General features: G+C 33.9%; 1 protein-coding gene across 6 annotated transcripts in view; it reads right to left on the bottom strand.

Moving 5' to 3' along the window:
* Nucleotides 1-26,673, bottom strand: part of LOC114052343 (contactin-associated protein-like 4) — a 587,798-nt gene that overhangs the window by 64,175 nt on the left and 496,950 nt on the right. For all 6 annotated transcript variants that reach the window (XM_027874897.1, XM_027874896.1, XM_027874899.1 and 3 more), the window contains 2 exons: nucleotides 16,454-16,610; nucleotides 5,439-5,566 (listed from right to left, as the gene is read on the bottom strand). In XM_027874897.1, coding sequence (XP_027730698.1) covers nucleotides 5,439-5,566; nucleotides 16,454-16,610 — 285 coding nt within the window. The remainder of the gene's footprint in view (nucleotides 1-5,438; nucleotides 5,567-16,453; nucleotides 16,611-26,673) is intronic.

Raw genomic sequence — 26,673 nt, 5'->3', positions numbered from 1 at the left:
TCTGCATTCCTGAATATTTCCTGGTACAGAAACTTGGACTTCAGATTTAAATATCGCAAGTCTAAGACAATTGGTTGTAAAATTTGGAACTCTGAGTGTCTTGTAGTGGGTTTTCAGAACATAAGAACATTTTCAGTTTGAATAGTTTAATACTAGTTTCCTAATTACTTAATTTTGAAAATCATGGCATTATAGTGAATTATTACACTATACTTGTTTTAAATACTTTTCAAGAAATTTTTTTATCTTTCACTAACCTTATTCAAGGCCTCATTATGTATAGTGAAGCTCAAGTTTTGGTTGCTCTTAACAAACTGAACAAAAACTAATATTGTCTCCGGTATCAAAATATGGAAGAGAATGAGTCTGTATATGGTATAGGCAAGTGATCTTTCAATTCATAGAAAAAAAATCTACATGTGGCAAAGTATAGTTTTTGTTGTTGCTTAGTCATTTCAGTTATGTCCAACTCTTTGTGTCCCCATTTTGGGGATTTTCTTGGCAAACAACATCATCATCATCATCATCTTCTTCCTTTTCCTTTTTCTCTTTCTCTTCCTCCTTCTTCTATTCATGAGTCTATTCTTGGTCCTCTGAAGTTTGGCATGTTGCCTATATGTATATATACATATAAAATACACACATATGTATTTGGTGAGGCAATTGGGGTTAAGTGACTTGCCCAGAATCATAAAGCAAGTAAGTGTTATGTGTCTAAGGTCGCATTTGAACTCAGGTTCTCCTGACTCTAGGGCTGGAGCTCTATCCACTGCGCCACATAGTTGCCCTGTGTTGACAATATTTTTAAAAATTATTTTGTTAATGTCAAAAAACTGACTTGTTTAACAAGTTTTCAAATGACAGAAATGGAAAGATAACTAAAATAATGAATGATGAGTCACAGTCCAAAAGGTTTCAATAAGATAGAACATAGAAGCAACTCTAATAAGATACACTAATTATTTCATATTCTTGGGTTCAAAATACAGATTTTACGAAGATAAGATGTGTGAGGAATAGAAAAGATTTAAGAAAAAAAATTCTCGAGGATGTTAGTGGCTCTCAATTTTATTTTAAGAGAAGAGTGCATCATGACATCCAAAAAATCTAATACTGATGTTGGCTGCCTTTTTAAGAGAAAAACAGTGTACAGAATGAGGAAGGTATATATGAATCCTAATTTAGCTGGAATGGTATGTTCTAAGAGTGTTCCAGTCTATTTCAGTTATTTAGAAATTCACAAATGGGTCATACAGGAGATTCATATTGAAAACAAAACGTTGTTAGCACAGTACATTTTTGTTCATATAATGCAAATCTTAAAACCTTACACTAAACTCAGAGGAATAGAAAGATAGAGCTGGAGGAAAGCGAAATGAGTAAATACCAGGAAAATTTCCAGACCTCAGTCCTAATTATCTTAGGTCATAATATGAAACTAAAATTACAAAGAGCTCCAAAGATCTGATGATTTGTTTTACTCGTTACTTGTTTCATACTTTTTTCAGTTGTTCAATACTTTGTGAATAAATTGTTTTCTCAAGATGGTTTTTTTGTGTATGTTTATGTTTGTAGAAAATTAAATACTTTATATTTATGAGAAAGAATAGTGAGTGCATAGACAACTAGTCAAAGTCAGAAAGACATGGATTCAGGTCAGGCCTTTGACACACGATAGCTATGTGATCATGAGCAAATTACAACTTCTCAGTGTTTTTCATAGCTCTTTAAGACTACTAATTTTGAATAAATTACAAATATGCATTGTTCCAGATAGTTTCCAAGCCCAGAAGTTCACTACCTCAATAAAATAAGATCTGAGCCATATTCAGAAGATCAGAATTCCATTTTCCAAATGTTACCAGAGAAGTACTTCTATTACATTGAGCATTTGTAAACTCTTGCTATGTATTATACTGTTTGTTATCTTTTTCTTTTATGGCAAATTTCTTCCAGCTACTCAGAATTTCAAGCTATTTAATATGGCTATGACATTATTATCAGACTAAATTGGCAGTTATTTCTCGAGATATTAGATCCTGTCATATTATTTTTATATAACACGAGGATATGAAAGGAAGTACATCTGCTATGAAGATCAGTAGAACTCAGTTCTTATCTTGGATTGATTATGTATTGCTCAAGAGAAGAATAGGTCAGGTTTTTTTTTTAACCCTCTCTTTTCTTTTCTCAGACATAACTACAGAGATAGCTCTAGCTATTATTAGGCAAGATTTTTTCCTTCTCTCATCATCCCTTCACTTATATCTTATCTGTTCAAACACAATTAATATAATTATTCTATCTGTCTGGTTAAATATACTATAACAAAGAAGTGAGATTATAATGGTTTCCATCTATAATTTGCTGATAGATGCAAATTTCTTTTCAATTCTTTGTACGCACTCTTTCATTGGCATGTCAGCAAGGAAAGTATTCTAGCATGAAAAACAATAATTATATTTCCATTCCCACCTGAATAAAATTTAATTTATGGTACATATAGTGACAGTTCAATATAAGGGGAAAAAGGAAAGGGTATGAGCATTTATACTGTGCCTAATATGTGCAGGAACTGTTCTGAAGGCACTATCTCATCTGACACAACCCTGTGAGGTAGGTATTGTTATTATCCTCATTTTACTGAAGCAGACAGAAGTTATGTGACTTGCCCAGGGTCACACAGCTGGTAAGTATCTGAGGCCAAATTTGTACTAAGATCTTCCTGACTCCAAGCCCAATATTATTTCTACTGTGCCACCAACTGCTTCAATATATGATACCAACCATATCGATATATGACAGTGGCAAATATGAAAGATAAATCTAGTATTTTAACTTCTCTTTCCTTTATAGAAAAGGGCATTTCCACCCTAGATGTTCTCTACATCACAGAAATCACAAGCTTGAACCATATTCAGATGACACCTGCATTCTCCAAATGTTATTACCTCAAAAGCATTATTACACAGACTATTTAGAAAATCTTCGGGCAGCTGTATAATTAGCTTTTTATTGTATTGTGTATTTTTTCTAGTTTCTCGGGATTTTAGGTTAACTACATAATGTGACAGTCACTATTATCAGAAACTAAACTGGCAGGTATTTCCTCACATCTCAGATCTTGCCACATTATTTTTAGAGGACATTTAGGTTTCAGTGGTCATTTCAGTTCAATCCACACACTTTACTTTGTATCCAATGGATTTGACCCCTCAGCCACATAGACTTAATTTTATTTCAGCTTATCCATGTCTGCCATCTAACATGCAGAGACTCTTTGTTGTTTTTTGCTGTTTTTCCCCCCATTGGCCGACATATTGATCATTGCTAGTCATATACTCTAATGTACTTCACTTGTTTGATGATGAAGAAGAAAAAAATGAAAATACCAAATTTGCTCAAGTACTACAGCGTTCTAGTATCAGACAAACCTTGATAATGAAGGACAATGGAATGATGGGAGAAGGCATCTTTTCAAAGACTCTAAGTGGTAGTAGACTTTAAAGAGATATACTTACTCTTCTCATGATTTCACTGACTGCTTTGTTCCTATGTCAGAGGGCCCAGATTAAAAAATTATAAAATATGCTCTTCTCTGTTTCTAAATACTTTGCCTCCTTGACATACTAGGTCTGTCAGAATATTAAAATAATTTGATTCCCCCCTTTAAATTAAGGGAACACTCTGTTCAGAAAGCAAGCACTAACTTAGCTATTACATTTTCATCAGCTATAGAAGCTTTGTTTCCATCTACTACCATATGCTGGCAACAGAAACAGAAGACTGAAAGGAAGATTAGTTTATCATCTTTGCTTCAGGCAAGTGCATACATCCCATATGTATCTCTGACAGATAAGACTAACTCAATTTTAAAAGACATATAGTTTCTTAGCAACTCATTTTTTAACACTCTTGGTGTATGTATAGCCTTCTTATACCTAAATATATTACTTGCCAGCCAAAGTCTACTGTCATTGACTCATCCTCAGGGTTGCATGAATGACATCTGATCATTATTTTGATGAGCAATAAAGTCACTCCTCTGCCTCTTCCACTGTAGTTTAGGTAATTTCCAACTTAAAAACAAATACACATAAAATTATTTTCTCAGTTTTTAATCATTTATTTAGTCAAGCACCTTGATTATTTTCGTATTTTCTTCCTCAATATTTCCATGCTTCCCTGGAATGTGAAGCCCAGAGCAAAATACATATTGGTAACTCTTAAATCTTTGCTCAATATAATGACAAGGTTTCTATGTTAACTATGTCTATTTCTGATAAACTTATTTTTTTTCTTTTTTTTTTTAAACAAAAGTACAGGGGGACAGCTAGGTGGCACAGTGGATAGAGCATCGGCCCAGAACTCAGGAGGACCTGAGTTCAAATCCGGCCTCAAACACATAACACTTACTAGCTGTGTGACTCTGGGCAAGTCACTTACCCCATTGCCTAGCCAAAAAAAAAAAAAAGGTACACCATTTCTGTTGTATATTGTTCATAGCTCTACAAACCAGCATACAAACTAATAATACATGGATCTGTTTCCTCGTATAGATCAATACTTTAGTGAATAGACCAAAAGCAAATTATTATTAAATTATTATTAAATTATTTATTATTTAATGCTATTTTTATATAATTAAAATAGTTACTTTAGTAATTTGAAAGTCAGACATTTTTAGAAAGGTGCATCATTTAGGGCTTATTTTCTGAGCCTCTTCCATAATGAATTTAACTTGTAGAGGAGAAAAATGTTGAAAATCAGCTTATGAATGGGTATTTGTCTTTACTTTATTCACCACTGAAAAGAGATATGTACACAGAGTTGCATATCAAATTAACTGAAATTGAAAATTATGAGCATCAGGGATTGTAAAAGCAAAATTGAAATGCAAATTCATAATCCATTTGATAATATAGCCATATTAGATTCCAAACTCAACTCTAGAACTAGCAGTTGGGAAGTGACATTTGTTTCTGCAAAATTTCAGAAGGTTTCTTATGTGAAAAAGTAAAGTTGAATAATTCAGGTTTACTGGTATGAATCATAACCATAAGTATTAGAATTGATGATTGTAAATCTTTTTCTCAGTGTCTGACTTGAGTTAGAATGGTAGTACAATACTTATCATAGTACGGACACTGAGTATTTTTTTTAGTTAATGACTTAATGTAGTAAATTAATATTTCAATTCATATTTATCTATAATCTTAAGTGAACATAATCGTATCATACCATTCAAGCCTTTCCCCAGAGCAGTTATGCTTCTCTCTATAATTATACTACATAAAATTGTCTCCTGAGGTATTTATTGCATTAAAGGTAAATCTCAAGGATCGGTACCTAATTGTAGGTAAAATATTGGCAACATATAACCACACGGAAAAACAAAACAAAACAAACAAGCAAAAAATCTTCTTGCCAATACTTACTATCACCTCGGCAAAGCAATGGCCCCAGTTTATAAGCTGCTTCAGAGTTTGGTCGGTCTGTATCTGTAATTACTATCTGAGTTACTGGCAGATGTTCTTTATAGGAGAGGAATCCAGTATCATTAGTCCTGAAAAATGGAAAACACAACAAACCATCCTTAAATCAGCCTGATTAACATTCATGTCAAAGAAACAAAAAGATATTTTCCTAGTACTCTTAAAAATCAAGATGTGAACTTGCTCACATATAACAGTAAAGGATCAACCACTGCTCATCTGAAGGCTTGTAAACATGATCACATTTTTAATTAGGGTATTTAAGAGCACAAAATCTATTTTTCATCTAAATTACTACATAGTAGTAAGTAGGCAGGCCTAGAAGTGTGGTCATCTATTCAAGTGTGAGATTACATTTTTGACCTAATTAATTAGCTAACTGCTTTCTAGATTTAGTCACTGTACAGTTATTATTCAATATTTATGCATGCATAAATTATTGCCTTACTGAAAAATCACCTTACTATATTAAAGGTAAGCAATTTTAATTCCAGCTATTTGATAAATTTATTTTGTGATTTTTTTTCAGTATTTTTCTTCTCGTTGACTTTAAATAAAAGTATAAAGCTGATTCTGGTTTCTGCTCTAGTAGTAACTAGTTAAATGACTTTGAATTAGTAGCTTTGTGCCTTAGTTTCCTAGGTTGAAAAATGAGAGACTTGCATTAGATGATCCCCAAGTTCCTTTCCAGAACTAAAATTCCAGGATTCTCTGACTAGAAAACAATGAGAAATAAAATATAATTAAATGAAATGCTGAAATTATCTAATATAATCAATTACGGCTTGACCATAGAAATTTGATGGTTGAGAGAAATAAAATAAATATGAATAGAGTAGAAAAGTCACCTGTACAAATCCAAGTAACATTTTTTTTTTGCCAAGTGTAGTTCTACTTAGACACATCAGCCTGAACCTAGCGAAAAGATAACTGGGTGACGTTTCAAGATCCTTGCATTCTAATCATGGTTCAACTATTAACTACTTGTATAACTTTGGGTGAATCATTTGACAGAATTATAGACAGACTCTTATATTTGGAAAGGACTTCAGAAGTGATCTAGTCAAACTCAGGAATCTATAGGAACATACTTTACAATATACCTAGCTTCTCTGTACCTGTTTCTTGCTTTATCAAATGAGGAACTGAGGCAAACAGGGTTAAGTGATTTGCCTAGGGTCACACAGCTAATAAGTGTCTGAGGCTGAATTTGAACTCTGAAGATGAGTTACCCTGACTCCAGGCCCAGTGCTCTCTTTACTGTGCCACCTAGCTATCCATGCATTTAATCTTGGTGGCACCTAAATCAGCAGAAATCCCAGCTAGTAACAGCCTTTGTCACTAATACAACTGTCAACATAGAGACAGTGCATTCAGAATTCTGCCAGCCACTTATCTTTGTAGATTTACAGCAATGAATATGAATGCATAAATATTTGATTATTCCAGTTCTACTATGCATCAAGATCCAGACGGTCTCAGAAAAATATAAAAAATAAATTCAGATTTAAAAATGGTTTTTTGGTGAGTATGATCGAAAAGCCCCACTGTCCACTACTCCGATGCTTTATATTGGTGTAAAAGTGACCTGGGGTTGAAAAGGCCATGCTAATGATTTATGATTATATAGTGTTTTCAGGTTTACATGGCACTTTACTTGTAAATCCATGAGTTTAGCTGGTATATAAAAATTTTTATTCTTACTCATAAAAAAAAAATGAAGATAAGAGAGGCAACCAAGCAGAATTCTCAGAAAAGCTATAACCAGATCTTTGAACATAGAGGCTTTTTGTAGAATGTTGGTTAAAACAAACCAAATCATACAGAGCTTGTAAGTAGCTGATGCAGGAATTAGACCCACATCTGCTTACTTCAAGTTCAGGGATCTTTCCATCATATCATGCCACCAATAGAGTGCAATGTTTGGGGAGTTTAACAGTCAAGTTCAAAGGGCTTTGGACATACTACGATGATATGATTAATGTATCTTGTCCTAGTATCAGACTGGTTAAGTTTGAAAAAACTCAGGATAACAAAACTAGCCAATAGGTAACTTTTTTTTTCCAGTCACAGTAACTCCTATCAACCATCAACTAAAGCATTGCATTTCAAAGTACATCAGTAGAAGGAGTACCTAAGCTGATAAAATCACTGATCTTTGAAGTATGTAAGTACAAAATGAAAATAAACTTTTCAAAATTGTCTAGGTTTCTAGGCAGCTAGGTGGCACAGTGGTTAGAGCACCAGCTCTGGAGTCAGAAGGACCTGAGTTCAAATTAGGACTCAGACACATAACACTTACTAGCTGTGTGACTCTGGCGAAGTCGCTTAACCCCAACTGCTTCACAAGAACAAACAAACAAAAGTGTCTCGGTTTCTATCCTATAAGATCCTATTTAATTTATATAGTAACATATAGCATAGGTGATATGTATTTATATACCTATATGTGACATGTGTATAAACATAGATAGAGACATACAGGTATATGTGTTTCTATATTTGCATCTGTGTGTCAATATAGACATATATACATGTGTGTATATTATATAGTATATATTTGTGTATGTCTATATATGCATATATACAAATATACATATACCTATTTGTATATAGACACTTATCATTTACCCATCTCTCTCTCTCTCTCTCTCTCTCTCTCTATATATATATATACATAGATATATGTATTCAGGCATATAAAAACATATACACACATATAGATATTGTTGTTGTTGTTGAGTCATTTCAGTCATGTCCTCTCCTACTCTCCGTGACCCCATTTGGGGTTTTCTCAGCAAAGATACTACAGTGGTTGGCCATTCCTTCTCCAATTCATTTTACCAATGAATAAATGAGGCAAAGAGGATTAAGTGACTTGCCCAGAGTCACACAGCTAATAAGTGTCTGAGATTGGATTTGAGCTCAGGTCTTCCTGATTCAAGGGCCAGCACTCTATCCTCTGTACCACCTAATTGCCCACACATAGGCATATATACACCCATATAGGCATACATACATACTCAATGCATATGTTACCAACAGTCACAGTGCTGTATGTTACTATAGAAACGTATGTGTTTGCATGTGTGAGTCAATACACGTGTGTAAATGCATGCACATGAAAGTGTGTGCCATCTATGGTCACATATAGTGTATGTTAATATATGTGCATATATATGTACACACACAAAATATGTATCTATACATATATTTGTATATATGTATATACATCCAACTATATATCAGGAAGTATTTTTGAAAAATAAGTAACATTCCATTGAGAGTATCATGTGATTCAAAAATTCTGTCAAGTAAATACATTGCTTTATCCAATTAAGTCTGGATTATTGATACTATTGGGGGAAAAACACAAGACAGATTATCTAAATACTATGTTCTTAAAGTCTTAGTGCTATTAAAACTTAAGATGGTATTAAGACTTTTGGGATGCAACATACATTAATGATTGGCTTTGGAATAGATTACATGAGTTTACTCTAAGATATTTCACTTATCTAACTACTTATGCTTATGAATATTAACTTGTGATATTCCCTGAGCAAATAGTTAATAGAACAAAGTGGTATATAAGTACGCTGGATGAAATACTGTATTAGAAAGAGAAAGAAAGATGTCATAATAATATTAAAATGAAGACAATTAGGCATATATTAAAATTCTGAAAACTTTAGAGAACTTAAAAAGAGATTTTACATTTTTTTTCTCCAGTTTTAGGTGACTGGGACATACATCTATTTAAATAGGCATATACATACATAATATACATATACACATACATGCCTATCTGTATATAGACATAGATATTCCTGGAGCCTCCTTTTGACAAACCTCAGAATACTATTACCAAGGCAATAAATCTATCATTGAACTTAAAGCCTTGTAAAATGTATGCAGGGGGCTAAGAATTGAAATTTGTAATCAAGACCGTAATATATTTCAATATATTAATTATTGTAAAGGCACAAGAGCTGGTTCTCTTCTATACTCAAAAGAGCGTATTGTTGAGCATTTCCAAGAATAGAAGGAATGAAAAGATTGATCAACATTATATATGAACATCTTAGTAATGTGGGAAGTCATTCACTTTTCTATTTGTAGCTCCATTGTTGGAAATGTCCCAATTAACTTACCTGAATCTCCCCTCCCCCACTGCTCCCCTAATATTCTATTTGGTAGCGTCTACTAATGGTTAATAAAGGCAACAATCTATGAGCAGCTAGGATGCTTGTATTATCAACTCTGTAAGGGCTGGTTTAAGTTTTTTTTTCAAATGATAGGGAAAATTTGTAATTTTTTTTTCAATGAAATGATGTAAAATTGTCTAATAGCTGTCACTTTTATGGTGACCTACTTGAATCTAATATCAAACAGAGTTTTATATGAACCCAGGAGGTTGGAGATGATGAAGGGATGAAATATTATGTCATATCTAACCTTTTTTAAAATGTTCTCTAGTGAGAGGGACACGATTAGCATGGCATTTATAACAAATGTATAATGTAGACCTTCTCTGAAGTTACTCTCAGGTCAAAGTAATGATTTTGAATGCTTCTGCAGACTATAAGGAATAGTCTGAAAGGATTAAAAAACCCTCAAATTTTCCTTGGTAGTTGTAAAAGGCCTTAAGCCATCTAAATCACCACTCCCAAAGGCCTCCTGCACTAAAGGAGGTAGAGTCAAGATGGCAGATTAGAGGCTGAACTTTTCCAACATTCCCTTCCAAACAACATTAAAATAATATCTCAAATAAAATTATGGAGCAGCACAGCCAAAAGAAGTTCAAAGTGAGACATTTTTTTTCCAGTCTAATATAACTTATGTCATTGGCAACAGATGTCTGGGACACCACAGTGCAAGTAGTGGTAGCAACAGCAGTGGTGGTGGGCCCTGGAAGTGACTGCAACAGATGCTGCAGAAGCTGCAGCTTCAAGGGTTCTCTGCCCAGAGACTATAATGGGGTCAGACAACTGGTAAGAAAGAGATTACAGGGAACCCTTTCTGACACTGGGAGCAACTGGTGCTAATTGGCACTCCATTACCTATACATAATTCTAGGTCATAGAGCTTGTGGTCAGTCACAAGGCAACAGCAGCCCTAATTGAAATTCCAGTGCCAAAAGGCACACTAGAACTGGCAGAGCCACTTCTTGGGTGACTTCTAGACCAGAGCCTAGAGCAGGAGAGCAATGACCATACCTGTCCCAGATCACACTACCTCGGAAGCACCAAAAACTTACAGATTCCCAGAACTAGCTCTGAAAACAGCAGCACCAAAGAAACAAAAAACAAACAAACAAACAAACAAAAACACATATACACACAACATAGCAAGACCTATAGGAACTGATGCAAAGTAAAGTGAGAAGAACCAGGAGATCATTGTGCACTGTAACAGCAATGTTAAAATGATGATCAGCTGTGAATGACTCGCCTACTCTCGTCACTACAATGATCCAAGACGATTCCAAAGGACTCTTGATAAAAAAAATGCTATCCACCTCCAGAGGGAAAACTCATATACTCTGTGTGCAAACTGAAGTATAATTTTCTTGAAGATTTGATCACAGTTTATTGTTGTTTGTGCATCAGAAAAGGTGCATGGTGGGTCGAGGATATTGAAACATATAACCAAAGAATCCTGAAGGAGAACAGGAATTAAAAAAAAAAAAAAAAAAAACCTGCACCAAAGGATTCTATGGTGAAAGCACTGGATGACAAGTTTATAGACAGAGTACTGTACTGCCACTCTTCTAAAATCAAGAAAAAGAAAGGAAGGCCTCAGTTAAGCCCCTCTTGGCAAATTTGACAGACTATATGGACGAAACACAAAGAAGTAGACGTGACGGGTAGCAATCTTCATCATTGGAGGGAATTCCTGAATTGATGAGATCACAGATCCATTTGAGTAATTGAGCATATCTTTGCATTATCATACAAAACTAGGTAGCACAGTGGATAGAACACTGAGCCTGAAGTCAGGAAGTCTTGAGTTCAAATCCAGCTTAAGACACTTACTAGACCCTGGGCATGTCATTTGACCTCTAATGTTTCTTAGCGTTTTCAACTGTAAAATGGGAATAATAACAGCACCTAACTCCCAGGGTTATTATCAGGATTAAATGAGATAAAATTTATAAAGCAGTAAGCACAGTACCTGGCATATAGTAAATACTTAATAAAATGTTTATTCCTCTTTGATATATTGTAAGCCCATCTTATTTGTTCTAAGCTGACCCATGTAAAGAATGTAATTTTAAAATTTTAATATTGTGGGGGTTTTTTTGCCATATAATCTATCTCTGAATGATTGATTTGATGAAGCCATTTAGGGGCACATGTGACAAGTGGAGACCTTCCATTCTAACATTGTTATTTCCCCTTTTCAGAAATGCATCTTTATATTAAGGATAGGGTATAGTAAAGGAAGTTTCTTTTATTTCCCTTAAGCCTAATGTTAGCTGGAAAATATCTTCAACTAATACTTAATATATATGTTTTGCACTGAATTTTGCTGAAGGTTAATATTGTTAAGTAGAAACTCCTAATAAAAACTGTTATATCATTTGTATTTGAGCCCAAAGTGTGAAAATTCAAAGCAATTTTAATACTGTGGATTTCCCTTATTTCTATGTTCATGTGTCACATTTCCATATTTTAGACATTTTTGTCATGGCCTTTGACTTTAATTACAAACATATGAATTGGAATATAGCAAAATCCTATTATTAAAAAATGGATAGGAACCAAGGGTCATTTCATTTGTGTCTGTGGGTCATTTCTGTGTTGGTGTGTCTTCTTTTAAAATAGAAATTTATTCACTTAAAACAGAAATCAGTTGTTTAAGAAAAATGCTTCAGGATAAGAAATGATGAACACGAACAATTCAGAAAAAAGTGGGAAGACATATGAAAATATGGAACAATATAAAGCAAATATATGCAATTTAAGTAAAAAGATCATTAAAATGCAGTATTTTTTTAATGAGGTCCTGGAATACAGATAATGAAACATATCTCCCTACTAGGGTAACTATGAGGGCAGAATGTTGTATACATTGTCAGATGAGGCCACTTTATCAGATGCTGTTTAATTATTTTTCTTTATCACAAGGGAAGATTCAATCTAAAGGAGGAAGGTTGTAATTACTGTGATTTAAAGTTAAAGAAATCATCAATTAAATATATTTTCAAAATGTATTCTCAAATCAGTAAAGAAATTTTAGACTCTTGAAATGTCTCCTTGTGATATATATTCTGATTGCCATTTCAGGCTTCAATGTCTATAGTCACACCTTCTTAGGATCCATGGATACAAGTCAGGGCACACTTTTATTTTCACTTTTCTTTGAATTCCTTCGTAACCCTATGCATCTACTGCATGCATTTAAAAGCTTCATTCTGTGAGGAAGTTCATAAGATTCTTTAAACTGACAAAGAAATCTATGACACACAAAAGGCTAAGGATCCTTACTCTAACAATGTTCTCTTGCGAGGACCGACAATAAGAACATAAGGAACACCAATTCTGAATTTTGTTTTATACTATTCTCTGCCAATGCCCTCTCTGGTCCAAGGACAGAAGAAGCTTTCATAGCAATGTCTCAGACCCTAGAGAGAGGCTTATTCTCATTTCTTCCCAATCTATAGTAGGAACATTTGTCACTTACTTAGTAACTGAGATTCTTGTTCCAAGTGAGCCTAAGCATTTCAGTTTCTCCTCTGCATGTACGGGATCTCATAAGCAAATAAAACTTGTTTTCCTTCAAATGTTTGTAATGTACTTTAAACATCAATCAGGATGTCTTTAGAGGCTAGTTCATGTTGTCTTATAGTTTACCATAGTGAATTCTCCAAGGGTTATTCTTTCCTAAATCCAGGTCATTTTCAAGTTCCCTCACTGGTAGTGAAAAGTGGAGTCTTAGCAGCCAGAAATTATTTTAAGCTAGGAGAGAACAAGAGGACTGGGCAGAGATCCCAGAGGGTTCAACCTAAACAGGGTTCTTACCTTCCTGACGTATTGTAGGAGGACGTGGTGGTAGCATTCAAGTGAAGTGACTGCTATATATGTAAAGCAACTATTGCAGGAAAAATAAAAATCTTATATTTTAAAAGCAAAATTTGAATGATAGAAAGTTACTAAGGTTTAGAAATTAGTTACTAATGCCTGAGTGGGTGTCTTGACAGCAGGACACTCTGAGTTTCATTGTGTAAAACTTGACATTTCCATTTAAAATAATATTGCTTATAATAAAAGAAAGGATTCTACTATGTTGAGAATGCAAGTCAAGAGAAGTGTAAGTGCTATAGAGACAAGTAATGCATTTTATCACAGATAAGGGATTTTGTGGAAAAGTGAAATATTTTTTGTGAAGACATACAAGTTATTGAATGCAAGCAACTCCCCATGGGATGTAGGGGATAGTGTGCTAGACAAAAAGCAACATGGCTTATTGGTTAGAATGTTAGTCAGTAAAACATGGATTCAAATTCTGACTGGACACTTACTAGCAGTACGATTTACTTGACTTCTAAAAGCCTCAGTTCCCTCATCTACAAAATGAGGATAAGAATAATTATAGTACCTACCTAGCAGGAACATTATGAAGATCAAATAAGCTAATGTTTGTGTTAGGCTTTTCAAATCTCAAAAGCAATGTATTTTTAAAAGAGGTGGCAAATATTGGGAAAATGAATCCAGATATTGAAAATGTTCCCAGTATGTACAAAGAAAACATAAAAACATCCACAGCTCACCTATTACCTCAAACCCTAATTAACTGGCAATTCAACATCTCAGCTTTCAGTCCTACCAAACAAAAAATTGAAGAGCAACTTTCAAAAATCAAATTTTAATTTTTAATAACTTAAAACTGCACTATGATTTTGGGGACACTATATATGCATATTTCTATCTCCTTATACCAAAACCATGCATGATGCATAATTCATTATTCAGAAGTGACAGTGACATGAATCATTCATCATATTAACTTTTAAGTTTCATATTAATTATATCACTCTTAATCAAGACTTATACTTTGAATTTTTTTAGACTTACAGCAGTACGTGAATTACTTAGGCTAAGCAATAATTTTGATATGGTTTCATTTTGTGACTGCAAGACTCAACTCGGAATATCTGACCTTGACCATAATGACACAGATTGAACCACTTTCTGTCAGGTTGGTGTTGAATTTATTCCATATACATAGGTTTTACTGTGCTCTTTCATTGTTATTTTAAGTCTGTGGCTTTTAACTATCACTATTACTTTTAGCTGCCCACCACCCAGAGGTGGGTCTAACTTTAGGTAACAGCAGTTTAAAACACCAACAAAACAAGGGAGTCAGCTGTATTCTACCTGGATAGTTAAAGTGTTTTTTGTTTGTTTATTTTGTGTGTGTGTGTGTGTGTATGTGTATGTATTTGGCAGCTAGATGGCGCAGTAGATAGAAAGGTGGGCCTGGATTCAGGAAGATCTGAGTTCAAATCTGACCTCAGATATTACTAGCTATGTTACCTGGGAAAGTCACTTAACCTCTGTTTGCCTTAATACACTGGAGAAGGAAATGAGAACCATTTCAGTACATTTGTCAAGAAATCCCACAGACAGTATGGTCCCTGGGGTCATGAAGAGTAAGATGTGACTGAAGAACAACATAACTTCTAGAAGTATTCCTAAATGACTCTTAGATACATTGCATGCTGGTGCTTGTTGGTGTACAGAAGTCAAACATTTCAAGAATCATTCAAGCACACATTAAGTTGTACTGAAACTCAAAGTATGGTTGAAAATTAAAAAAAAAAAAATCCAAGAACTGACAAACTGCTCCTGGAATACAGCCTTATTAGTTCTCAGAAAAAAAAAAAAATCAAACATCATCAGAGACCTGACAGCTGGAGGGGTTAATTTTGGTTCTTCTAAAGAGCAATATAGGCTTCTTGAATCTGAAAGACCAGTAAGAAGATTTTTAAAATAAAATAAAAATAGCTGCTAACCACTGGTCATGGGAAAGACAAAAATGTTTTACTGAAGAAATTCACTTTTTCATTCAAAAGTGTATCAAAACCATAGTAAAAAGAAGTCCATATGAGTCGATAAGACATGAAAATCACCATTAGAATATAAAACATCTACCAAAAATGTTTTAGAAGTTTGTTTTTTTTTTTCAGTAGGACTGGAAGACTTGTACCCATTGAAGAAATGATGAAAGATAGATAGATAGATGGATAGATAGATAGACAGATAAATAGATACATGGATGATAGAAGGAAGGAAGGAAGGAAGGAAGGAAGGAAGGAAGGAAGGAAGGAAGGAAGGAAGGAAGGAAGGAAGGAAGGAAGGAAGGAAGGAAGGAAGGAAGGAAGGGATAGAGCTATGTTAGGGAAAAACTGATCTGGAATTGCTAAAAATCCCAAATGAAGAAGGACTACTACAACATCACCTTGAACCATGCTACACATTATTTAATCTTTAGAAATATATTTAAAAAGTGGAGACAAATATTCTTCAAAGGCCTGGGAACTTGCCTTATTTAAACCCTACTGAAAACACAAAGAATATAGTCAAGTCTATACTTGGAAAAATTAATGATTCATCAAAGGTACACTTCATACCTACTATAATAAAACATTGGTTTCAAGAATTAAAAGATATGTGTTAAAAATGATGTTGCCTTAATGCCAAATTGTGTAAAACAAGTGAATGCTGCAAAAAGAGAAAATATTGCATGTTAAAAGTTTTTAAATGTAAAAATGTTGAAAGGAATAAATCAGCATATCTGATTATCTTGTTTTACCTCAATTACTGTGCAAGCTAATGTAGTTTAATTTGTTTTAATGAATGCGGTACCTTTTTCATATTTTCCACACAAATTAAATAACTATATTCTTTAAAAAAAGTGCATTTTGTATAATAAAATCATATAGAAATCACCATTCATTCCGGTCAGCATCACAGTTGCAGTAATATTGAGAATCAATGCAGTTCCCCTCTAATCCACAAGTGCACTTTTGAACATCAGGCAAGGAACCTCCCCAATAAGTCTGTGTTTCATTGGTTCTTCCAACCCACCAACTTAATGGTATGCCATCTAAAAGACAAATAAAAAAAAGTATATCTGCTTTAACCCTCTATAAGAAACTTTTCTATCTCTAAGCTCTCTCTTTTCTTTGCAAAATCTTTTTTTCTGACTCACTTAAAATTATCAATTAATTTAACATGAATATACATATGTAAATATATGCATATTAGACACAAAATAAAATGCATACAAATAAAAATATACATGCATATTTACTTTGATGCATCATTGGTTATATATAAAAACATGGATATTTTAGAAGTAATTCCATCTTACATATTAAAGCAAGAAATTTCTTTAAGAGTAACACCCAAGTTAATTTTTAAAATATTTCATTACCAAAGATTAAATGATTGTCCCAGTTTTACACTTTCATTGGAAAATGAACTAGTCATTCTTAACTCATTCAGGCATTATGATAGAATAATTTATCTTGAGCAGCAATTTTATGTGATTTTTTTAAAAATAGAAATTGGGGGGAAAAAGGAGATTCCATCAAATCTGAAGTTAGGATAATTTATACAGTAAAGCAAAAATCTATTAAAGATTATGGAGTACCCAATGAGAAAATTAAATGTTTGCATAAAGCAATTTTTCTCAATATATGTATTTCTAAAGAATGCTTTTTTCATATTAATATCTATGTACTGTTTTTGAGAAATGTAAAGTCAAGAGAATGTTTTTACATAATCAAGGATATGATTATTGGGACAAGTAAAGGCATTAATTGATCCTCTACTTGACTGAAGTAAATCTTATTCACTTCATAGCACTGAGAGCATAATATCCAGGACTAGAGAAAAGGGTGGTGCTTCTTTATTCTTCCCTCAGATTATATTGAAACATATTGTCAACAGTTTTGAAAGCCGTATCCTAGGAAGGAAACTGATTACCTGGAGGATGCTTGAGTACAATAACTAAGATGGGTAAGGGCACTCAGAACCATAAGAGGATGAAATAAGAAGATTAATTTAAGGAACTGGTAATGTTCTTCCTGGTTCTGAATGGGGTGGAAGGACTGAATGGGAGGAAGAGAGGAGGAGAAGCTTTGTGAAAGAAGTGACACTTGAGCTGAGTTTTGAAAGGAGCTAGGGATTCTTAAGAGGCAGGGATGATAAAGAAGGAATGCATTCCAGATATGGGGGATGGGCAGTAGAGTCTGTGCAAAGTCAAGAAGGCCAAATAGCATAGAGTATGGGATGAAAATGGGGCAATGGTATTATGACTGTTTTCAAACTGAAGGGTTATCATATAACCCTCATAGATGAGAGTTTAAGTCTACAGTGAGGTCCACCATGGAGAAAATTATATCTTTATTCATTTGTATGTTTGCTTCTTTTGTAATGTTATGCATTTAAAATATATCCTTAGAAGTCCCTCTATTTCTCAAGACAACCAAAGGAGTCCAAGATATCCACACAAAAGATTAAGAATTTCTGGTATAAACTCTCTGTTTGGACTGAATGGAAGTTTAAGGAAGTCAAATCCATATGAGTAAAGCTTTCATAGTGATAACAGATGATCAAAAATTAAATGGGCTGCTTTGGAAGGTATTAAACAGAGGCTATAGAACCAATTACCAGAGATATGGTAGTTGTGATTCACCTAGGAATGTGCAACTTAGTAACTTTTGATATACTTTTCAGGTCAAACATCCTATGGGTCTAAACAATAATAGCTGGCATTTATATAAAGTGTATTACAGTTTGCAAAGTCCTATATATAATTTCATAAGATTTCCACAATAACCCTGTGAGTGTGGTACTATAATACATTAGTATCCCCATTTTACAGATGATAAAACTAAGGCTCAAAGAGGTTAGCTGATTTTCTAATAGCCATGTATAGTGACAGAGAAAGGATTAAAACCCAGATCACTTCTGACACCAAGTCTAATATTTTATCCACTGCACCATCCTGCTGCACTAAACAGAATTTCTCAGGCCCTATTACCAAGGTTTTGTTTACTCCCATCATTCAGCATTTTATCTACTCCTCAGAGTGTTTACAATTAAGTGATAAAAGCTGAATATTGCCTTAGCTCTATAGTACTCCATATTAAGACTAACAATGTTCCTAACTTACCAGAATGGAAATTCATGTAATATGCAGGGAAGGATAATGAGGGACGTGAAGGCAATCTATCTTGAAAGGTAAAAACTGAAGTCATACAAGGTCAGGCCATAACGGACAATTAAATCTTTTGGCTCTTCATAGATGTTTGGACATTTTCACATGTTCATTCAAAGTCAGAAGTTGTCATCCTTAGGCCCGCATTGAGAGTTTGGAATATATCCCAGGTTCCTTCTTAGGTACAGCTATCACTGTTTATTATAATTCAGTGTAAAATAAGACTTCTGCTATGCTGACAATCTCTTAGCTCATAAACATAACACCTCATTCATTAGCAGGCAACTGCCAGTCCAACAGGATGCCTCAAAAAGCACCAAATTCAGTTCTGGGAAGAATGGATATAATGGGTTTAATAGCTGTTATTGGCGATACCTTCAATAGGTCGCTCCCCAAACCCTAATACCTCCTCCCTTAAACATGAAAGCTCATCATTGAGATGGAAAGTGGATAATGGGAGATACTGAAAATACTTAATAGGTACTCTGCAAAATACCACTTTGAAAATTAATTACTCAACCATGATGTTTTTATAGTTTAAAGATGAAGCAAATCATTGCAGCTTAATGCACAAAGATGTTTTTGTGTCTGTTGTGCCCAAACTCTCTATAAAGTAGAAACCATGAAAATTGCCTAAAGCATTCTGAATGATATCATGCACCATCTGGCTCCATTCACAATATTCAAGAGTATTGGAAGGAATTTTGAGAATATGTAAGAAAACCAAGGAAAGGAATTATCTTGAAGAATGTAAATATTGTGGTAGGAAAAGGGGAAGCAACTATAGATGCCTATAAATAGGACAAACAATGCTTGGTGATAGATCAGGATTACTGGTGATAACACTTCAGGATAAAGAGGATATATTGGAGTGAGAGGGGAAATTAAATGACTGATCATGGTCAAATCATTCCATTAAATCATAGAATATTAGATGATGGAACCACAGACAGCACTATCTCATTTTACAAATGAGAAATCTGATGACTATAAAAGTGAAGCAATTTACCAAAGGTCAAATAGCCAAAGTGTCAGGGCCAGAGAATATCCAGTCCTCTTTATAGAGGCCCATGGTAAATCTGAATTGCACATAGTTAAAAATAGCTTTTGTTTTTCTTTCGAGTAAGATATGTACAAAATGTTCTCTCTTCAAAACACTCCTATGCTGTATTCATTATGGTCTCCCTCATTAGAAGGTGAGATCCTTAAAGGCAGGGACTGATTTTTTGTTGCTGTTTTTTGCCCCTTTATTGTATTCTAGCACTTAGTACAGTACGGTGCCTGACACACAGCAGACACTCTGGAAATGTTTATTAATTGAAGAGTTGGTTGATGTAATTAAAGAAATATGCACAGGTCCTAAAATTATAAAACTGATCATAATGCCTCTTTGATTAGCTAGGATTTTAAGATTTATCCAGACTATCACTTGAACAGAGAATCTAGTGGAGCTTTAAAAAGTGTTATAAAAATAATATTTTAAGACTTTGCTCAGCAACATGTTGCTTCCTCACAATTCTGTGTGACAAAATGATAGATCCAGATATCAAGTTTGAGTTCTGTGTGTTTATGTCTGTATATGCATGCAGCTGCATTTTATATGGGATATGGTCAGAAAGACTCTAGGCAATTACATATTAAGCTCTCTGTTCTGTCTGCCACGTTCCAAAAATACAAATAGGTACTTCAGATTTCTGTTCTTTTTCAGTGTATTGGGGAAACTGCAACTTGGTGGCAGAAGGTGGAAGGGGAATTAATTCACAAAAGAGCTTGGTCAATATAAACTGTTGAAAGCAGTAAGGACTGCTACATAAGTTTTCTCCCTAGATTTGAGAGACCCGGCAAACAGAACCCTTTCCTATTGAGTATTAAATCACTTGACACAGATAAAAGACAATGAAGTTGGGTTTCATAAGACCTGTATCCAAATCCAGGCTTTGTCACTGATTAACTGTATCCCTGAATAAAATGATAAACCTTCCTGGGACTTAGCTTCCTCAAATAGAAAATGAAAGAATTAAAAGGAAATCTGTCTCCAATGTCTAACACTCTCCAATCTATAAACTTTCAAATAGATTGTATTTAAAATTTTCATTCAAAGGAACTACAATACATTGGAATATCATAATATAGAGCTCAGTTCAACAAGTTTCTATTATGCACCTACTGTGTACAAGGCACTTTGTATACAAAGATAAAAATAAAACACTAAAAAATCTTCTACTTAGTAACTTACCTTTAATTGGGGGTAGAGAGGGAGTGGGAAAATAACATGTACACTAGTTTATAAGGTTGAGTAAGATAATGAGCAATGGGAAAGATCATGAAAGGTCTTATGACACAAGAACTCAGCATTTAAGTAAAATGGGTATTCTAGAAGGCAGGAATGAAGAAGGAGTACATTAAAGACATGAGAGGCAATCTACACATAGGCATGCAGACAGGAGATGGAATGCTATGAACAAGGAGCAGTAAGTAGGCCAGTTTAGCTGGAATAGAAAGAGCATGAAGGAAATAACGTGTAATAGTCCTAAAAATGTATAGAAGAGCTAGATTGAAGGGGCGTTACATGACAAACTGAAAAGGTTTTTTTTTTGTTTTTTTTTTCATTAGAAAAAATAGAAAGCTATTACATATTGAGTTAATACAGAGAATTGACAGAATCAGGCCTTACCTCAGGAAGCATGTATTAAGTGCTTACTATATTCATTTTTATAAAAATACAGAAGCATGTATTAAGTGCTTACTATATGCAAAGCACTGTTGTAAGGCTGAACATATAAATAGGAAAAAAACAAGGCATAAAAACAATCATGTGCTCAAGGAACTTGAATTATGGGGTCAAGATAACACATGTAGGAAGGTCCAACTACCAGATGTATGGAAACGTCCAGTGGTCCTTATGGTCCTTATAGGGCAGAGAGAGCCAGGTGGATCAGAGATCTAGGGGGAAAGTAATCCAGTTTGGCTGAAGTAAAATGGGGAGGTAAAGCTGAAGAATAAATACATCTTCCTTGGTGTCATTTGAATTGATAAAAGGGGGAGGGAGAGGATCTATAGGTAAACTGGTTATGCTTTTCAGGTCTGAGAGGGGAAAGAGAAGAGAGGGTAAAAGGAATATAACTATGTAGCAAATAGGATGAAGGACAGTGGGACTTACTATTTCTCATAAGGCAAAGCAACAACCATTTATTGTTTATTATATGCCAGGCATTGTGCTAAGCACTGGATATAAAATACAAGCAAAAAGAAATTCAATGAATCCCTGGCTTCAAGGGAGCTAAAAGGTAGATGGGTAATGAAATTTCTTGTAAAGGGCCATGGTGTTGAAGCTTAGAAAGTCAGAAGCACAGCCAGGAAGAGTATGAGGGCTAATTAATTTAACCGCTTCCCCAAAATAGAAGATCAATGGGAGCTGACAGGAAAAAGGGGCCACCATGGTAGAGGACTTTTTCACTGTAAGAAGGTTACAAGGATAGATGGTTACTCCAAAGTGATGAGGTCTCAGAAACTAAGGGAAAATTCAGGGTAAGACTGAAGCTGATGCCTCATGTCAAAGTCCAGAAAGTCAGCTTCATATGCAGGAAAGGAATCATAATTAAGATGTGAGAAGATCATACAAAGAAAGGAAGAAGTGTGGGATGAATTTGACTTTTATCTAAACTAGCCAAAGTAAGGTTGAATATCCATACACACAAAGCTGGTGTAAAATATATAAATTCAACAGGGAAACAAGCAGGAATTGGGGTGAGAATAATTTAAGAAGGGAAATAATACCTGGGATGAAATAATCAATGGAGGGGGAAAAAAACTTTGCTGATCCTAAAAGTGTATTAAAAATATTAAAAATATATATATATAAAACTAGAATATAAATGGGGTGCTCCTCAACTGTAAAATAACTGAACAACTATGATATATGAATATAATGGAATATTACGATATCATAAGAAATTAGGGAAGAGGTGATTTCAGAGAATTCAAGGAGTATGAGGTACAGAATAACATGAATAGAATTAAGAAAGTGACTTATTCAAGGACAATAATATTGAGAAGAAAAATAACTCTGAAAGAATTAATAACTCTGATCAAAGCAATGACCAACCATGTCTTCAGGAAACTTCAGGGTGAAGTATATTATCTGATAGAGAGATGATGGGCTCACAGTGCAGAAAGTGATGTTTATTTGAGACATTGCTGCTGTGTAGATTAAAAAAAAATAAACATCACCTTTTTGCCCAAATTTCCTTTTTCTTTTTCTCAGCTTTTAATTAGAAATGGATTAGAGGAGTCAGGGTAGGGAGGAGGATGAATTATTTGCAACAGTGATTTTAAAAAAAAGGACTCCATTTGAACACTTCCATAAAAGAGAAGAGAAAGAAATATAGAAGGAAGGTCAAACAAGCAGTACAGTTTTGAAAGTTATGTATGGAGTTTATTATATGCTTTTTTTAAATAGGAAGTGTGAACTAGAGACTCAGAGTTTCATATAGATGGAAATTATCTTTATTAGTTCAGAATAAAGAAAAAATTAAAATCTGCAGAGAGATTAAGAAGGATGAAGACTGGGGGGAATATATTGGATTTGTTGATTAAGACACCACTGATAAATGTGAAGAAAGCATTTTAAATTGAGTGATGAGGTAAAAAAAAATCATACTATAAGAGAATGAAAAATAAGAGGAGGAAAGCAATAAGGGTAGACAGTTTTGTTGTGTGTGTGTATGTGTGTGTTTGTGTGTGTGTGTGTGCGTGTGTTTTGGTAAGAATTTGATCGTGAAAGAGAGGAGAGACATGACAATAATTTGAGGGGATGCTAGAGTCATTCAAAGTTTTTCTTTCTTCACTCGTTTCTTTATTTTATGGACTAGAGTAAATCATGTTCATAGCAAAGAAGAAGACATTTGACAGGAAGGACCATGAAAAGGATAAAATGCAAAATAATCTTCATTCCTCTTGGTCTCTTTTCTCCTTCACTAGTGCGCCAAACTTTTGGGAAAGGGGTCTCAAGAGACTAAGAATCACAGAGTTTTGTACCTTCTATAAACATAAATTTAACCACTGGTAATGTTAATCTGAATTTGTTTTTGGCCAAAGCCAATAAATTGATAAATAATCACAGTGAATAGCTTGCAAAATGATTTATATTCTGGCTGCAGATGAAACCAGAAGAAATAGCCAGACTTAAATGGATCAGTCATAAATTGTTCTTAAAGAGAAGGCAACAGGAAAACACTAATTCTTGAGACACCTGGTCATCTTGCCTTGTATTATTTGTAATGAACATAAATAATGAAAGAAAGAAAAGGGAGAAATAGTGAAACTTCCAAGAACACCTGAAGTCATGCCATGTATAAGAAGCTTTTATCCTGCCTATGTGTAATAAAGCAAAAACAAAAATAGACTTAATTAAAAGAGATAAGGAAGGAAACTACATTTTGCTAAAAGGTACCATAGACACTGGGCAGCTAGGTGACATGGTGGAAAAGTGCTGGGCCTGGAGTAAGGAATATTCGACTTCTTGGGTTCAAATCTAATCTCTGACACTTGCTACCATGTGACCCCAGGCAAGTCATTTAACCCTATTTGCCTCAGTTTCCTCACCTATAAAATGACCTGGAGAAGAAAACGGCAAACCAATATAGTATCTTTACCAAGGAAATCCTAAAGGGGATCATGAAGTGTCAGATACAACTAAAAAATGACTGAACAACAACAACAACAATAGACAAGGAAGTATTATCAATGCTAAACACATATGCACCAACTGGCATAGCATCCAAATTCTTAAAGGAGAAGTAGAGTGAGTTACAGAAAGAAATAGATAGCAAAACTCTACTAGTGGGGGATGTCAACTTCTCCTTCTCAAAACTAGATAAATCTAACCACAAATAAATAAGAAAAAAATTAAGGAGTTGAATAGAATTTTAGAAAAATTAAGATATGATAGACCTCTAGAGAAAATTGAATGGAAATAAAAAGAAATATACCTTTTTTCTCAGTGGTACATGGCACCTACACAAAAACTGACCATGTATTAAGGAATGAGAATCTCACAGCCAAATGTAGAAAAGCAGAAATATTTAATGTATCCTTTTCAAACTATAATGCAATAAAAATTACATTCAATAAAGGGCCATGGAAACATAGATTAAAACTTAACTGGAAAGTAAATAATCTCATCCTAAGGAATGTGTAGGCCAAAAAAATAAATCATAGAAACAATCAATAATTTCATTAAAGAGAATGCCAACATTGAGACAACATACCAAAATTTAGGGGATCCCACCAAAGCAGTAATTAGGGGGAAAATGATATCTCTAAACACATCAATTAAATAGAGAAAGAGAAGATCAATTGGGCATGGAACTAAAAAAAAACTAGAAAAAGAATACACTAAACATCATCAATTAAACATCAAATTGGAAATACCAAAATCAAAGGAGAGATTAAGAAAACTGAAAGCCAGAAAACCATTGAACTAATAAATGAAATTAGGACCTGGTTTTATGGGAAACAATAACAACAACAATAAAATAGGTAAACCATTGATTAATTTGATTTTTTTAAAAAGAAGAAAATCAAATTACCAGTATCAAAAATGTAAATGGGAAATTTGCAACTAATGAAGATGAAATTAATGCAATTATTAGGAACTGTTTTGCTCTATTTAATCCATAAACTGATAATCTAACTAAATGAATATTTACAAAAAATATGAATTGCCCAGATTAACAGAAGAGGGAATAGGATACTTAAGTAACCCTATCTTAGAGAAAAGAAATTTAACAAGGTATCAATGAGTTCCTTACCAAAAAATTCTCAGGACTAGATAGGTTCACAAGTAAATTCTACTAAATATTTAAAGAACAATTAATATGAATACCATATACACTTTTTAGAAAAAAGTAGACAAAGTCAGATCTGAACAATTGGAGAAGTATTAATTGCTAATGGGTGGACTGAGCCAATATAAAAAAATGACAATTTTACCGAAATTAATTTATTTATTCAGTGCCATAATAATCAAATTACCAAAATAATCAAATAAAAAATAGAGAGCTAGAAAAAAATAATAACAAAATTCTTCTGGAAAAACAAAAGTTCAAGAATATCAAGGGAATCAATGAAAAGAAAATGTGAAGGAAGATGGCTTAGCGGTACCAGATGTCAAACTATATTTCAAAGCAGTAATCATCAAAACATTCTGGTACTGGCTAAGAAATGGAATGATGGATCCATAGAATAAATTAAGTACACAGTACAGAGTAGTAAATGACTATAGTATTTTAATGTTTGACAATTCCAAAAACGCAAGATTTGGGGACAAGAAATCACTATTTGACAAAAATTTCTGGGAAAACTGGAAAGCAATTTGGCAGAAATTAGGCATAAACCAAAAATGTCTCACTGCATACTGAGATAAGGTCAAAATGGACACATGATTTAGACATAAAGGGTGATATCATAAGCAAGTTCCCATGGGAAATGATTTTACAATTATAGTTTAGGATGATGGAAACATATTTACCCTTATTTCATCCTTGGCAAGAGCATTAAAAGTTCCCTACCCTCAACTATATCCTTTTCAACTTGGCAAACAAGGAAATCTTTAAATTCCAAAACACTATAACTGAGTAGCGTCATCTGAGGCATAGCCTTTAATAAGTTGGAGGAGGAATGGGCACATAGACTATAAGGAATTTGGAATTAAGAAATTATCTGGGGATTATGGAATGAGAAAGTAGAATTTTTCCTCAGGGACATAAGGAATTAGGATGAAAAACTGAAGATGAGGTTGTTAGTAACTATTGAGAGAGTGAGATAGGTGGCAAAACCTGGAGAATATAAAGAAAGAATAGTGGCAAGCAGGGTCTTGTTGTTGTTGTTGGTATTGTTGTTGTTTCCATTTTCCTTCAAACTACTTTTCTCCTTCATCTAT

This window comes from Vombatus ursinus, unplaced genomic scaffold, assembly GCF_900497805.2.
Source record: "Vombatus ursinus unplaced genomic scaffold, bare-nosed wombat genome assembly UNPS02014807.1, whole genome shotgun sequence".
Classification (NCBI taxonomy): domain Eukaryota; kingdom Metazoa; phylum Chordata; class Mammalia; order Diprotodontia; family Vombatidae; genus Vombatus; species Vombatus ursinus.
This window is presented reverse-complemented; position numbering and strand designations above follow the sequence as displayed.